A 16547-nucleotide genomic window follows, 5' to 3' on the forward strand; every position below is an offset into this window, starting at 1 on the left:
CTTCATTGTGATCATTTATGTTATAAGCCCCTTTTTTTGCCCCTTTCTCTATTGTGGTCTAAACGACTTCACAAAACCAGGTTGGAGTTTGAGAACCGATATTTGCTATGTAAATATTGTCATCTCAACTGCCATTCACATGTATTTGCATAAAGTGTCATCCAGCCAGAAGTGGGTCAGTCAGTGAGAGGCACATTTGACTGCCTGTGCTCTGGGGTAAAATTTCCCCCAGCTTCACCTCATCTAGTCCTAACTTTAACCAAAACTGACCCAAGATCAGCAACTAGGGGCAACTTCAATCTACACCGTAGAAGCTTAGGTCGGGGCTTCATTGGGGTCTGAGGTGACACAGACATTTAAGAAATAATTAGAGGTAGTTGTATATACTGTAAACAGTATTTTTGTAAATAAAGTTATGTCTAGCATGACAAGACTCAGCCTTAGCACTAGATAGAAGGGAAAGTTTACAGTTCTTACTCTGGTACGACTCAGATACTTCAGAGATATTGGTAGATACATTAAATTGTATAATATAAACTCAGAAAAAAAAGAAACGTCCCTTTTTCAGGACACTGTCTTTCAAAGATAATTTGTAAAAATCCAAATAAATTCACAGATCTTCACTGTAAAGGGTTTAAACACGCTGTCCCATGCTTGTTCAATGAACCATACATAATTAATGAACATGCACCTGTGGAACGGTCGTTAAGACACTGACAGCTTACAGACAGTAGAAAATGAAGGTCACAGTTATGAAAACGTAGGACACTAAAGAGACCTTTCTACTGACTCTGAAAAACACCAAAAGAAAGATGCCCAGGGTCCCTGCTCATCTGTGTGAAAGTGCCTTAGGCATGCTGCAATGAGGCATGAGGACTGCAGATGTGGCCAGGGCAATAAATTGCAATGTCCGTACTGTGAGACGCCTAAGACAGCACTACAGGTAGACAGGATGGACAGCTGATCATCCTCGCAGTGGCAGACCACGTGTAACAACCTCTGCACACCTGCGGGACAGGTACAGGATGGCAACAACAACTGCCTGAGTTACACCAGGAATGCACAATCCCTCCATCAGTGCTCAGACTGTCCGCAATAGGCTGAGAGAGGCTGGACTGAGGGCTTGTAGGCCTGTTGTAAGGCGGCAACAACGTCGCCTATGGACACAAACCCACCATCGCTGGTCCAAACAGGACTGGCAAAAAGTGCTCTTCATTGACGAGTTGCGGTTTTGTCTCACCAGGGGTGATGGTCAGATTGAGCGCTACACCGAGGCCTGTACTCTGGAGCGGGATCGATTTGGAGGTGGAGGGTTCGTCATTGTCTGGGGCAGTGTGTCACAGCATCATCGGACTGAGCTTGTTGTCATTGCAAGCAATCTCAACACTGTGCGCAATAGAGAAGACATCCTACTCCCTCATGTGGTACCCTTCCTGCAGGCTCATCCTGACATGACCCTCCAGCAGGACAGTGCCACCAGCCATACTGCTCGTTCTGTGCGTGATTTCCTGCAAGACAGGAATGTCAGTGTTCTGCCATGTACAGCGAAGAGCCCGCATCTCAATCCCATTGAGCACGTCTGGGACCTGTTGGATCGGAGGGTGATGGCTAGGGCCATTCCCCCCAGAAATGTCTGGGAGCTTGCAGGTGCCTTGGTGGATGAGTGGGATAACATCTCACAGCAAGAACTGGCAAATCTGGTGCAGTCCATTAGGAGGAGATGCACTGCAGTACTTAATGCAGCTGGTGGCCACACTAGAGACTGATTGTTACTTTTGATTTTGACCCCCCCCTTTGTTCAGGGACACATTATTCCACTTCTGTTAGTCACATGTCTGTGGAACTTGTTCAGTTTATGTCTCAGTTGTTGAATCTTATGTTCATACAAATATTTACACATGTTAAGTTTGCTGAAAATAAACACAGTTGACAGTGAGAGGATGTTTCGTTTTTTTTTGCTGAGTTTATATATTGCACAACACAAAGAATCTTTAGAGATAGTTTGTGGTAGATTCAACAAAATGTATAATAATATTTTTGTTCGTCAAGCACTCACATATCACTGAGACTCAGACATAACAGTACACTCTTAGAAAAAAGGGTTCCAAAAAAGTTATTTGCGGATGGACAGGGCTTTACCAAAAACATTTTTCATCTGAAGAACCCTTTTTGGAAGACGAGGGTTCTTTACAAGGCAAAGGGTTCTTGAATAAATTGTTCTATTGAAGGAATGAAGGATTCTTTGGAAGGCAAGAAAGGTTCTACATAGAATCCTTTTGAATCTGAAAAGTCTTTTTTTTATTGTGTTTTTTTCTCTTTCTTTCAAATAGTGCCTGAGCATTAGTGTTTACTTCAGTGTATAAACTTTAACATCAGTAGTTTTAATAATCTGATCAATTTAACATGTGAGAATATTTGAAATTGACCATGACTGTCTTTTTGTGTTTTAATGTTTCCATGGCTCAGTTGGTAGGGCATGGCAATTGCAACACCAGGGTTGTGGGTTTGATTCCCACGTGGGACCAGTATGAAAAAGTAAAACAATTTATGCACTCACTACTGTAGCTCTGGGTAAGAGCATCTCCTAAATGACTCAACTATATATATATATTTTGTGTATAATGTGCATTTGTATATTGTATTATACAGGGCACATTTGAAAAAGAGACCTAGGTCTCAATATGTATTCCCTGTCAAAATAAAGGTTAAATAAGCATTTTAAATAAATGTACCTATATGGGAATATGTGTACTATAATCTGCCATTCACTTGATCATTTTACATATACAGTACTGACATAGTTGATATTTTTGCCACGATTTCTTTCTTTCAAATAAGTGTTTTCTGTGATCTTATTGAGAAGAGAAGGGAGTCTGAGTGAAGCAGCAGTGTATTGTATGGTAAACAGCAAATTGGCCACTTGGCCGGTGTTACCTACTTGTTGATTGTTTAGTGTAACATTTGTAGTGTTGATTCAGGAGTTGAATTAACTCTGTAAAGTGGTGTAAAAGAACCCTAGTGTTTGGTGTTAACAACGAGAGGGAGTGTGATTGTGTCATTTTTACTCAGTGCCCATCATTGTCATATTTCCCAGCATGCTCTATTGCGGGTTGATTTTCAGAATTGTTTGTTGCTTCACAAAGGTATGCCGCACAAAGATAAACAACTTAGATATTTCTAACCTAATCCACTCTGTTAGTATTTGGACTTATTGCAACCATTACTGATTGCACCAGTTCCAGTTTAGATGATTTAGGTACTCTCCATTATCAACCTTCAGTCATTCTGAATGCAGGTTTGCTGGTGATCAAAAGTTCCAATTGTTGGATATCCTCACTCTAGCTGGATTCTAATAGGAATAACATATCACTTTGCAAGCCAGCATAATGTGACTTGCAGGTCTGATATGGCCTGTAAACCAGGAGCTTCCGACCACTGTGTTAGGGTATCACTGGGCTGTGAAAAAGGCCTTATGATATATGTGATGTATTGTCATAAAAAATATGCAAATAAGACTGGTAGAACTGTTCATGGAGGGTTCTAGGAAGAACCCTTGAAAGATAAAAGGGTTCTTAGTAGAACCCTTCATAGTGGGTTCTAGGTAGAACCTTTAGAGGATAAAAAGGTTATTTGTAGAACCCTTTATTGAGATTTCTACAAAGAACCCTTCTTAGATGGTTCTAAGTAGAAGCATTTACAGAAGGTTCGTCTACGGAGACAAACCGAAGAACCCTATATGGTTGTACTTAGCACACACTAAGTAGAACCCTATATGGTTCTACATAGTGGAGATAGCAAAGTACGTGTTCAGCTGTTATTCCAATGTATATACAGTAGGAAAGTTTGTGGGAGACAGAAAGATGTATTCTCTTAACTATTGCATGGTATTTCTTTGCTTGTGCTTAGCTTAAAATTTGTACTTGGAGTTTTTAGATATGGGTCAAATATATTTCAGTCTCTCTCGCTTTCTCTTTGTCTATATAGGGGATGTTTGAGGGAAGGGAATTTTGCTTCTGAATGCTCAGCCTCTGATCAACCATCACACACACCAAGGTTATTATAGTTTGTTCTGGGGGTTTCTATTGGTTTTAAGATTTTTATTTGAAATTCATTTTAGTTTCAGTTAGTTTTCAGATCTGATTTACACATTTTTATTTAGTTAAAGTTTTATAAAAAACATTTATTTAATTTTTATATTATTTAGTTTTAGTGTTAGTGTTAGGAACAGAAAGTAGCCTGTGCGTGGGTGACTAGGAGCCATTTATGTGTTCTATAGTTTGTGTTTTTGGGGATGTCACTTCTTGCCACTGCGTATGGTGATGGGTCATTTCATAGGTTAGGTTATGTTTAAAGGTAGACTCAGCGAGTTAACGAAGATGCACAAAGTAAACGGTAATAGTGGGTAGGGCAGGGAATTGCCAGGGACCGCACGATACAATATCACAACACGTGGGTGCCATTACGATATGTATTGCGTTTCTCACGATTCTATAGTGTATGTATTGCGATTCAATACTGTGATTTTATTGCGATTCCGTGGTCCAAACATATTGCTCACCATATGTCTGCTTGCAGAGGGACAAGAGAGAGCCACGAGAAAACAAATCAGTCATGGAAATAAGTGCTAAAAACAAATTGGCCCCTTATTTAAAACAGAGATAGAGAACCAGTTATGAAGGAAAAATACTGGAGTTTTGTGCAGGTACAGCCAACTATTGCAACAATTGCGATATTGTCAAAACAATATGATACGGTATATCATAAAAAATAATATCCCCAATTTGTAACTGTTTCTATTTTTTTCCCTCATCACTAGCAGTGGGTCAATTTCCTCAACAACCAGGAGCGGTGAAGCGCGAGGCTAAACTTCTCCACTGTTTCGGTCCCATATCTACCACGTTGTAGCAGCGCGGGCCTGAGCACATGCGCAGATGCTCTGTGTGACTGTGTGAGAGCAAAGTCTCGCATCTCACTCATCTCAATGGGCACGTTTCTCTGCTCAGACGTTGCTGATATCTGCCAGATCTTACAACAACTGGATAGACGTTGCATGCATCAACCAATTGTTGCGTGCCAAGTCATCAACAGTGCAGTTGGGCACCAGACTGGTATACTAAATGATGTGGTTAGCTGATACATATAATATCTATCTAGGCGTTGTAAGATCGGGCATGCGTCAGCAACGTCTGAGCAGAGGAGCACGACCGACATGTTATAGCAATCTGGTGCCCGACTGCACAGTCGATGATGGCATGCGTTCCACTGCTTAGACGTTACATACGTCAACCAATGGTTGCGTGCCAAGTCATCGACTGTCGTCGACTGACAGATTGCTATAACATATGTGTTTAGCTGATAGGTAAAATAGCTATCCAGACATTGCAGTGGAACACGACCAGTATCTGCGGTGCTGCTAATCTCCCTGACACACACACTGGTCAGCTCCAAGTAGGCCCTGTGTGTGGGGAATGGCTCACATCTGCTCTCTGTCAAACAAAACGGAAAACACCAAATCCAAATCAAATCAAATGTATTGGTCACATACACATAGTTAGCAGATGTTATTGCAGTAGCTGTAACAATGTACGCTGAGAATCGGGAAGCAAGTTCAGGGAGTGAATACATTTAATTAATAAATGAACAAAGCCAGAAACAAACAGCTCATGAAACAGTAACAATGACGACTGGGGAAGAAGCCAAAGGGAATGACATATATAGAGCAGGTAATCAAGGAGGTGATGGAGTCCAGGTGAGTGTCATTATGCGGGTACCGCTGGTGACAGGTGTGCGTCCTAACGAGCAGCCTGGTGACCTAGAGGCCGGAGAGGTATCGAAATGCTTGTGTTCCTAACTCCAACAGTGCAGTAGTATCTAACAATTCATAACAATACACAAATCTAAAAGAATGAAATTAATACAAATATAAATATTAGGATGATCATTGTTGGAGTGGCATTGACTAAATACAGTATAATATTATACATACTATACATATGAGATGAGTAAAGCAGTATGTAAACATTATTAAAATGACTAGTGTTCCATTATTAAAGTGGCCAGTGATTCTATGTCTATGCATTTGTATTTATTAGGGATCCCCATCAGCTACTGCCAAGACAGCAGCCACTCTTTCTGGGGTCCAAACACACCAAAGCACACACATTACATATAAAACAAAAGATAAAACAGTGAACTATGTTTGTACTGAATTGAGAGACGAGAGTACATCATATAACATCCTTACACCACCACATATCCACAGCACAACATGATAGAATACCACCATATAGGGCGACAGACTCTACGGTGCAGCGTTGAGTAGCCGGGTGGTATCCGGCTAGTGAGGGCTATTTAACAGTCTGATGGCTTTGCGATAGAAGCTGTTTTTGATGCACCTGTACTGACCTCACCCTCTGGATGATAGCGGGGTGAACAGGCTGTGGATCAGGGGGTTGATATCCTTGATTATCTTTTTGGCCTTCCTGTGACATTGGGTGCTGTAGGTGACCTGGAGGGCAGACAGTGTGCCCCCGGCGATGCGTTGGAGCAGACCGTTCCACCTTCTGGAGAGCCCTGCGGTTGAGGGTGGTGCAGTTGCCGTACCATGCGGGGATTCAGCCCGACAGGAAGCTCTCAATTGTGCATTTGTAAAAGCTTCTGAGGGTCTTAGGGGCTAAGCCAAATTTCTTGAGCCCCTTGAGGTTGAAGAGGCGCTGTTGCACCCTCTTTACCACACTGTCTGTGTGGGTGGACCAATTCAGATTGTCAGTGATGTGTACGCCGAGGAACTTGAAGCTTTCCATCATGATACATTCCAAATGGCACCCTATTCACTATATAGTGCACTACTTTTGACCAGGGCCTAGGGATAGGAATACGGTGCAATTTGGGAGACAACCATGATTTACCTCTTTATAGTGAGGATGAAGGAAGCCGGAGATCCAGAGTTTTTAATTTATCTGCTTGTTTTATAAAGAATCTAATAATTCAAAGCTCCGCTGATTTCAGTAGAACAGGAAGTTGCTTTCGATCATGGGCCCGGCCATTTAATTGCCTTTCCCACAATGCATTTGTGCGTTTACACTGGCCATTTTTTTTCTCATACACTCTCGGTTAAAAGTTCTGTTACAGTTTGCGGGAGTAAGATACTGTAGATAGTGCTGTTAGCAGGGAGCTGGGGGGAAGCTTTCATTTACATCTGGGGAGCAGTTGTTGTTGGGGGTTAAATGCCTTGCTCAAGGCCACCTTGCCGGCTCGGGGATTCAAACCAGCGACCTTTCGGTTACTGGCCCAACGCTCTTAACTGCTAGGCTGCCTGCCACCCCTGTCTATGGGAGAGGTCTTGAAAAGACTATGGGATTTCTCAATTGGCCTCGGTGTAACTCTAAGGGCCGGTTTCCCGGACACAGATCCATTTTACTCCTGGACTACGTAGCACCTTTTTATCCAGGTTTATTCTTAATCTGGGTCCAGGAAGAACCAACCCTCATAGAGCCAGTTTCCCGGACCCAGATTAATTCATTTACGACCACTTCTTGACTAACAAGCACTCTCAATGGAGAATCTGTATTAAAAGTGCTTTTTATTCTAGGAATATGCTTCATTTTGGTCCAACCCTAAAACCTAGTTATGTGGACATACAGGTAACTGCCAAAATAAAGGAAACCCCAACATAGTGTCTTTATAGGGGTTGGGCCACAACGAGCCACCAAAACAGCTTCAATGCGCCATGGTGTAAATTCTACAAGTGTCTGGAACTCTATTGGAGGGATACAACACCATTCTTCCACAATACATTTTATAATTTGGTGTTTTGTTGATGGTGGTGGAAAATCTAAGACGGCCATGGCATATCTTGAAACATCAGGAAGTTGAACAGTCTTTGTCACTGAAGCTCCTGCCAAACGTGCCCAAACAATCACCTCTCATTCAAAGTCACTGAGATCTCTTTTTCTAGCCATGGTAGCCAACATAATGGCCAATTTTGTCCACTCAGGTATTCAAACCAGCAACCTTTCAGTTACTGGCCCAATGTTCTAACTGCTCGGCCACCTGCCACCCAAATAGGCTGGATGTTGATACCCAATAGGCTGGGTAGCACCTTCGACTAGAGAGTGTATCTACAGCTATCCCTTTGGTCTCCCATCCAGGGTTTTAACCAAGCCCAGCCCTGTTTAGCTTTGATAATTGTCACTGACCATAACCAATGTGGTATTGTGAGAATTATTGTTGAGGAATCTCCACTTAATAGATTCACTTGTCGCTGTCAAAGTCATTCCAAATGGTAGGTTCAACAGAGCAAATGAAATGGAACCATATATCATCAATTATGCTATTTAGGCCTATATAGCATCTGGGAAGTCATCAACAGCTATTGTTTTCCTTCAGCCCAGGATTCAACAAAAAATTGTCAATACATACACTGTAGGTCTAGGGTTTCAAGCTTCGGTTGATATTAAATGGAACTTACAAGTTAATAATAAATATGTTTGATTCACGTCTCAATCTCAACCAAAAATGTAAGTTAAAGAATAGACAAACTGGATTTAAAGACTCAGTGGCACAGATGGAGCTATCTAAGCAGAAGAAACATCTTCATATGTTGATATTTGGTTGCATTGAGAACCAAACACAATTCAATATCATTTTTGCGATACGGTAAATAGCGTATTAATTGTCGACAAGTTAACAAATAATATGTTGTATTCACGTCTCCATCTCAACCAAAAATAAAAGTAAAATAAATAAAATAATAGGATTAAGTCAGTGGCTCAGATCTAGCTATCCGAGCAGTAGATACATCTCCTTTAAATGTTGATATTTGGTTATGTTGTCAACCAAACACAATTCAACATTACTTTTGTAAGACAGTAAATAGCAAAATGTTAAGGCTGTCTTAGAAACGAATGTAACAGTATTTATTTAACCTTAAAATGAGTAATACATCCATGGCCACATTTTGAGGTTACTGTGCCAATAAATGTCTTCTTATGTAATCATAGAAAGTGTGTATGTTCAGGATCGCAGGTCTGTGGAAGTCTTCACAATTGCTATAATAATCTGCACAGAATCTCAAACGGCATTGATCACATGCACCATGTACTTTAATGTAATTTCATCTGCAATCCAGGTTATTTGGAAGTGCTATTAGATGAATCACAGTGATAACATTTACATTTACATTTAAGTCATTTAGCAGACGCTCTTATCCAGAGCGACTTACAAATTGGTGCATTCACCTTATGACATCCAATAATGATAACACATTAAGTTGTTGTATAAATAAATACAATATATGGCATTGTATTCCCAATTGAACTTCGAAATGGTTGACATTGCAGTGATAACACATTTAGGTGACAACTAAACCAAAAATGAGACCTACATTTTCCGTTGGAATTTGGTTGTGCTTTTAGATTATTGAAAGCATAGTGATAATACATTGGGCATTCAACAAACGTTTGGCTGTCTTTTTGAGTGGGTGAAAAAAGGGTTGTAATGTCATTGATCAACGTATCTACCAAATATGACCAAATTCTCCACGTTGAAATGGCGTGGTGTGCTCAGCGTTTAATATTTTATTTTGTGTCATCCACTTGCACCCCAAACATGCTTTCTCACCACAACTGCATCACCCTCATCCAGTTTATTCTCAGGGTCATCAGCACTGTTAACTGTAATCGGTGTATGTACCGAATTGAAGTACGTCAAGTTGCTTTCCCCTCAGATGTATCTGTGTTTCTTCCAAAATGCTTCATTATCCATTACTCATTACCACAGAACTGAGGGATCTGCCGAAATACCTTTTCTCTGGCTGAAGAAGTTTCTATTTCAGCACTTTGGTTTATTTGGCTTTGAACTTTTAAACATGAAGCGGGTTTTCATGAAAACTGGAGTGGGCCTAAGAAAATGAAGGGGGAAAGGTCAAATAAACTTAGCGTTGTGTTCTGAAGCAAATCCAGACCGACTGTTCACAATGACGTTGTTGTTCATGTTGGTTTGCAATGACTTTACCTGGCCTACTTATTTTTCCCTCACGGAAGGTTATGGCCGATTGTTATCTTCCAAGGCCCTGGAAAATAAGTTAAAGGTTTTTATGGCCTGTTCTTTTTTGTCTTAAGTTAAGTTATCTATGGCCTTTGGGCTGTCTGAAAAAAAAAGTTTTTTCTCACATTGGAACATGGACAAAGGACTGTTCTCCCAAGACTTCCCTTGTTCAAGTCCGGTCATTCCCTGGGGAGTGTTGCAGACAAAACCTTAATATCATTCCATTCCATGTGAATTATGCTATCTGTTGATGAAAAAGCATATTCTACATGGCTTTTAGATTTTTTTCCAGCAACCGTGCTATACAGGGCAATGCGGATGTATGTGTAACCAGGCCAGCGCAGTACAGCTCAGCATGGCTGGGCTTGACCCGGGCTCAGTATTGTGAATCAACCCTATTTCTCTCCATGTGTTTCATGTCCCTTTCCCATCTCTATCTTCCCCTACAACAGACATACATCGGCTCCATCCTAGCTGCGGTGAACCCGTACCAGTCCATCCCTGACCTGTACGACCGGCCGGCGGTGGAGAGGTACAGCCGACACCACCTGGGCGAGATTTCCCCGCACATCTACGCCGTAGCAAACGAGTGTTACCGCTCCCTATGGAAGAGACTGCAGAACCAGTGTGTGTTAATCAGGTGAGTGGTGATTGTTATGAGGCGTTGTTTTGCTTGACTTTGTTTGAATGCACTGATTGTAAGTCACTCAGGGTTAAAGCATATGCTATGAGGAACACTAAATGACTGAAATGATGTTGGGTTATTTGAAGAGAAATGAATGAGAAATGTGATTGGGTAGGCCGCCATCGGGTGAGAGAATGTAGAGAAGTCATTGGCTTGTCATTTTGTGAGCTGTGAATGGTGGGCAATTGACAGTGGTGGAATAAGTACCCAATTGTCATACTTGAGTAAAAGTATAGATACCTTAATAGAAAGTTACTCAAGTAAAAGTGAAAGTCAGCCAGCCAGAAAGTCAGCTACTACTTGAGTAAAAGTCTAAAAGTATTTGGTTTTAAATATACTTAAGTATCAAAAGTAAATGTAATTGCTCAAATATACTTAAGTATCAAAAGTAAAAGTATAAATCATTTAAAATTCCTTATATTAGCAGACAGCACCATTTTCTTGTTTTTAAAATTTACGGATAGCCAGGGGCACACTCCAACACTCAGACATTATTTTCAAAGATGCATTTGTGTTTAGTGAGTCTGCCAGGCCAGAGGCAATAGGGATGACCAAGTGCTTGAATTTGACAATTTTCCTTTCCTGCTAAGCATTCAAAATGTAAGGAGTACTTTTGGTTGTCAGGGAAAATGTATGGAGTATAAAGTACAATATTTTCTTTAGGAATGTAATGAAACAAAAGTAAAAGTTGTCAAAAATGTAAAGTACAGATACTCCAAAAAATGACTTAAGTAGTAGTTTAAAGTATTTTTTACTTTACACCACTGGCAGTTGGACATGCCCTTTGCAGGTATTGAGTATTGATATCTGACTGGCCAATTGTATGCTGTGAAAGAATCTCAGAAGCCAGTATGTTACCTGTCAATAGAATGAATACAGATGATTGGTTGTTGGTCCACAATTGGCCACTTGTGGACTTTACAACTTTATGCCCTTTGGCATCCACAGCGAACCGATTCAATTTCAAGTCTCAGTCTTGGTGCTATTGGCTCTGTTTCTATCTCCATGCTCCTTTGGTTCTTCCCGAACATCCTTCCTCTGCGTTTGTAGTTGGCCAACTTTCTCATCCGGCCTCGCGCTATTGTGTTCAGACAGACAGGCACTGTTCTCATCGCCCACATCAAACACACAGAGTTATTTTTACAGTTTTGGAACGATAATATTCAGTCCACATTTAGCAGAGAGAGTGGATGCCAAAGGACTTTTTTCTCAGTTGGATTATTCTTAGCTTTGTAGAGTGAGCAGCTCAACTCTGTCAATGCTGAGTTTGAATAGGATGGGATAGAATAGGAAGAGAGGAGAGCAGAGGTGCCAATAAGTGTATTAAAGCAGAAGCATAAGAAAATGTTCACGTTCAATAGGTATGAAGGAGAGAGCTATTACCTGAATTTGTCCAATAAGAACACCCATTTTGGTTTTCCGTTTCATGCTTACTTAACATGACAGATACGGGGATGCCTGGGGGTGAAAGGCCACACAAACTGGGCATACAAATAGTGTTGTCAACATACATAGTTATGGGTCATGGAGTACATTATGGCTCAGTTGCGCAAGTCCCCATTTAGGTGACACAGTGGTGGCTCTTGTGCCCTTAAGCAAGTCGGGGCATGCTGTTTTAGATACAAGTGCTGCAGTTACCCAGCAATTCGCCCACATTAGTTTACAGCCCTGTTTGACGGCCACTTATGGAAGCCCTGAGATGCTGAGGTAACGAGAGACACATGTATCCTTATAAACTGCTCCTATTCAGAGGTCCTCGACTACTTAGGTTACTTAGGTTATGTTCCAAATGGCACACTATTCTCATAGGCCTCTGGTCAAAAGTAATGCTTTAATGTAGGGAATAGGGTGCCATTGGGACGCAGTTATGCAATTACATATAAAACATTTAGGCCTCATAATTGTTGTTATTTAGATGTAGGTGATTTGATTAATTTGAGATTAATTTGATACAATTAGATAACTTGTAATAGGGTTGTGTGTGCCACTGTTCAGTTATATAGCTTGCCACTTGAAATTGCAGGGGAAACTGATTACCAGTGTCATGAAGCAAATGCACTTTTGTTCAATACAAAGTCCTATACCATACATGTTCACATTTATTCCAGCTGTTTGGTGTTAGTTGCGCTGTATTCCTTTGATTAGTTGTATTGCAGTGCATTTTGTTTTTCTTAAGCTCAAATTTTTTTTAAAGCAGATTTTTTTAGGGCGCGAATGAGCGTGCTCACGCTGGAAATAGAATACGTGAATGCGAGAAAACAGATGGGCCGTGAGCGTCAACGATGTCTACGGCTTCATAGTGCGTCAAATTAGAAAGCAAGTCTTTTTTTCTCGTGTCTACGTGGAACAATGCTGGTAGAGTAAGCAGACAAATTTTGTAGAAAATGAATTTTTATGATCTTCCCTATGCTAAGTAGATTAAAGATGTAGTTAACAATGTATTGGGCTGTAAACTAAGGTTTATCAGTCAAATAGGCTATATATTTGAAAACAACTGCAGTGTACCTGTGTGGATGTTGATTATTGCCTAGACAGGCTACAGCTGGAAAACTTGAGGATCTCCGATTTCAAGAGAGAGCACTGTTTATGTAGAAAGAACGAGATGTACTGTAGTTTATACATGGCTCTGGTTTATTAGAAACAAACAACATCCTCATGAGGAGCTAACTGTTTAGCCCAGGTACGGTGGATCCCGTAGGACATTTAAGGTCAGAATGAACTCACAACATTAAATCTCTGGGGCTAAATAGTAAACAAAAACAACGGTTTATTATGGATTTTCATAACAATTACGTTGTCATGTGAATTGACACTCACTACTCTCGCACGCAAATGTCATGTTGTTGAAGGGCGTCTCACCGTGTGATTTCGGCAAAAGACTGAACCCAAACCGGCGGCGCGTGCACCATCGTGCGCGTATTGATTTTGTCCCCCTGCACCAAACGCGATCACGACACGCAGGTTAAAATATCAAAACAAACTCTGAACCAATTATATTAATTCGGGGACAGGTCGAAAAGCATTAAACATTTATGGCAATTTAGCTAGCTAGCTAGCTTGCAGTTGCTAGCAAATTTTTCCTATTTAGCTAGCTTGCTGTTGCTAGCTATTTTGTCCTGGGATATAAACGTTGAGTTGTTATTTAACCTGAAATGCACACGGTCCTCTACTCTGACAATTAATCCACACATAAAACGGTCAACCGAATCGTTTCTAGTTATCTCTCCTCCTTCCAGGCCTTTTCTTCTTTGGACTTTATATGGTGATTGGCATCTAAACATTCACATGCTGACTACACCGCTTGTGTTGCGTGCGTGAGCGTTGCAAAATAAATGTAAACATAGATGTCATTCAATTATTGCACCCACATTGCTCACGAGCAGCGAGGGTTAAGCATGTTAGGGTTACTGTATACAGCATAACGCACGATTGTATTTGACAATAGATGGAATGTGGGAGGACTATGCATCAAGGTGTGTGAAGTGGGGAGCAAACACAAACATACTATATTATGTACTTGGATGTTGGGAGGGACAGACAATGGTGCCATTCTGTTCTAGCCTGGAGTTAGGGTTACACATGAAAAGGGAACCAAACCCAAAAAGAATTGTGGAAACCAGGCTAATGACCTTGCGGTGCTGTTATACCGTTTAAATGTTAGGCTTTCATTTTGAGCTGGTGAAAGACTGAAAAGTACAATAGTTTGAATGTGGAATTTACTAAGACTGTGAAAGAGAACACTGATTCTGACACATAAAAAAGGCTTTATTGCTCATTTCTGAAAATGTATCAAATTCGGAGAATTTGATGGTGCAACATTGATAAGCAAGTGTTTCCACTTTCGCAATACGCTTTTGTCAGCACATACTGTAACTCTCCGAATACTCATCAAGAATAAGTAGCCTGAACATACTGGAATCATTGTCAACACTCTTTCTCTCTCAAGTGTTTGACACGTCACTGATGAAGTACTCTCTTCATGTGTTCAACACAGCAATTTCACATCACAGCTGTGTTTTCTGATGTTTAAACACCTCCCAGCCCTAACCTAGACGTGTAACTGGTGTATCTCTTCAGAAGTAGGGTGAAGTTGCTCTTAGACACTGATCTTATGTCAGTTTTACATTTTCTCCACTTTGGTGGAGGGGAAGCTGATCTTAGATCTGTACCTAGGGGAAATTTCACCCCAGAGGTGTGAGTCTGTGAATAATTTAAAAGTCCAACACTAGAATGGAGTGGTAATTACTTCTTAGTGTTTATCCTAAGGGCGCCTAGGTAGCTTACTGCTAAGTAGCTGTCCTGAGGGTGTCTGCATACGGCTAGCTGCTAACCGATTGTCCCTTAGAAGCTTGGACTCACTGTTCCGTTGGTTAGTCATTAGTGGGATTCATAGGGGTGAAAATGGCTTCCTTTGCTACATCCTTTGCCCCTTGTACTACTCCTCGTTCTCACTGATTTGAAGGAACTGGATAGGAGTGGCACTGAGGATGTTAAGTTGCTCCCATATTGTGCTCAACTATCTGTTTCATTTCGTTCAGTGAGGACGAGGAAAGAGAACAAAGGGAAGGGAGCCATATATTGGGATGCATCCAGTCAGCTTATGGGATATCTTGGTAAAGGTGCAATGTACAAGGCAATTTAACCCTAAAAGTGCCAACCTGTTTTTGCCCCCCAAATTGATAATAATTGCAGAGACACAAGCCTAAACACTTATTTTATTAACCTTCTGCAACACAAGTTACTGGTTTTAATTCCCCAAAACAAGCATATATTGTAACTTTTTCACACAGTTATAGTAAAATTGGATATTTAAAATGTATTTTTTTATTTTTGATCAACTTCATCCATAGCAACAACATTTTTCTTCTATTCATTCAAAGTGTTATGTTTCTGTGATACTCAGAGGCTGAGAAATGGGTCAATTCAGGGGTAAAAAAATATATATATTTTTAGAGGCCGAGGCAACCCTGTAATGTCAAATGATTAATGTTGTATGACAGCCAAGCCGACTGTGGTTCAGTGATTGACAGAGGATCACCCCAGGCGACTCCTCAGGTGCTTGCTGCGCATCAGCCATTTAATCTGTCAGGTTAGCCATTTCTCACCTGTGTTTAGAGAGCTCATGTTGGCTCAAGATCGAATTTTCTGATTTTCACTGAGAAATCTTAGTAAGACTGTCAGGAAAAACCTGCATTAAATAGTTATTTGTTATAAAATGTACAGTTATTGACACTTTGAAGTGTTGGTATTGGCTACAGAGCACAAAAGTGTCCACATTTTAAAACCACAGCCTATGCACTAGTCCCATCGTTCCCAAACTTTTCTGGGTCACGACAACCCACCGTTAAACCTTTTGAAGTTCCATGTGACCCAACAAATAAACATAATTATTTAACCTGTGACCAGAGTCGTCATGCACCCATTATTTTTGAGAGGGCACAAGGTATGTGAGGATGGAACAGCTTTATCTAAGCACACCTCTTTACCTGTTCAATTGTAATTTTAATGAGGGTGTCATTCTGACTGTTGTAAATCACACATCTTAATATACTGCAATAACAAGCCTAGGATATTACATCCAAATTACATCACGGTACACATCATCAATACAATATCTTGTCATCATTATAAATGCACAAATATCATGATATTATATAATAAGGTGCCAGATTACATTTAAACCAAGTATTTTTCTGCAAATCTAATCATAGCCCCCTTTACTGGCTCAAATAGCCGACCAATCAGCCTGTTACCAACCCTTAGTAAACTCCTGGAAAAATGTGTTTGACCAGATACAGTGCTATTTCACAGTAAG

At 40.7% G+C, this 16547-nt stretch overlaps 1 protein-coding gene across 1 annotated transcript in view; it reads left to right on the plus strand.

The window, feature by feature from the left end:
- The window catches only part of myo10 (myosin X), a 262974-nt gene that overhangs the window by 136671 nt on the left and 109756 nt on the right, over positions 1 to 16547 (plus strand). The window contains exon 4 of the mRNA XM_055867578.1: positions 10500 to 10687. Coding sequence (XP_055723553.1) covers positions 10500 to 10687 — 188 coding nt within the window. The remainder of the gene's footprint in view (positions 1 to 10499; positions 10688 to 16547) is intronic.

This window comes from Salvelinus fontinalis, chromosome 17 (genome assembly GCF_029448725.1).
Source record: "Salvelinus fontinalis isolate EN_2023a chromosome 17, ASM2944872v1, whole genome shotgun sequence".
Classification (NCBI taxonomy): Eukaryota; Metazoa; Chordata; class Actinopteri; order Salmoniformes; family Salmonidae; genus Salvelinus; species Salvelinus fontinalis.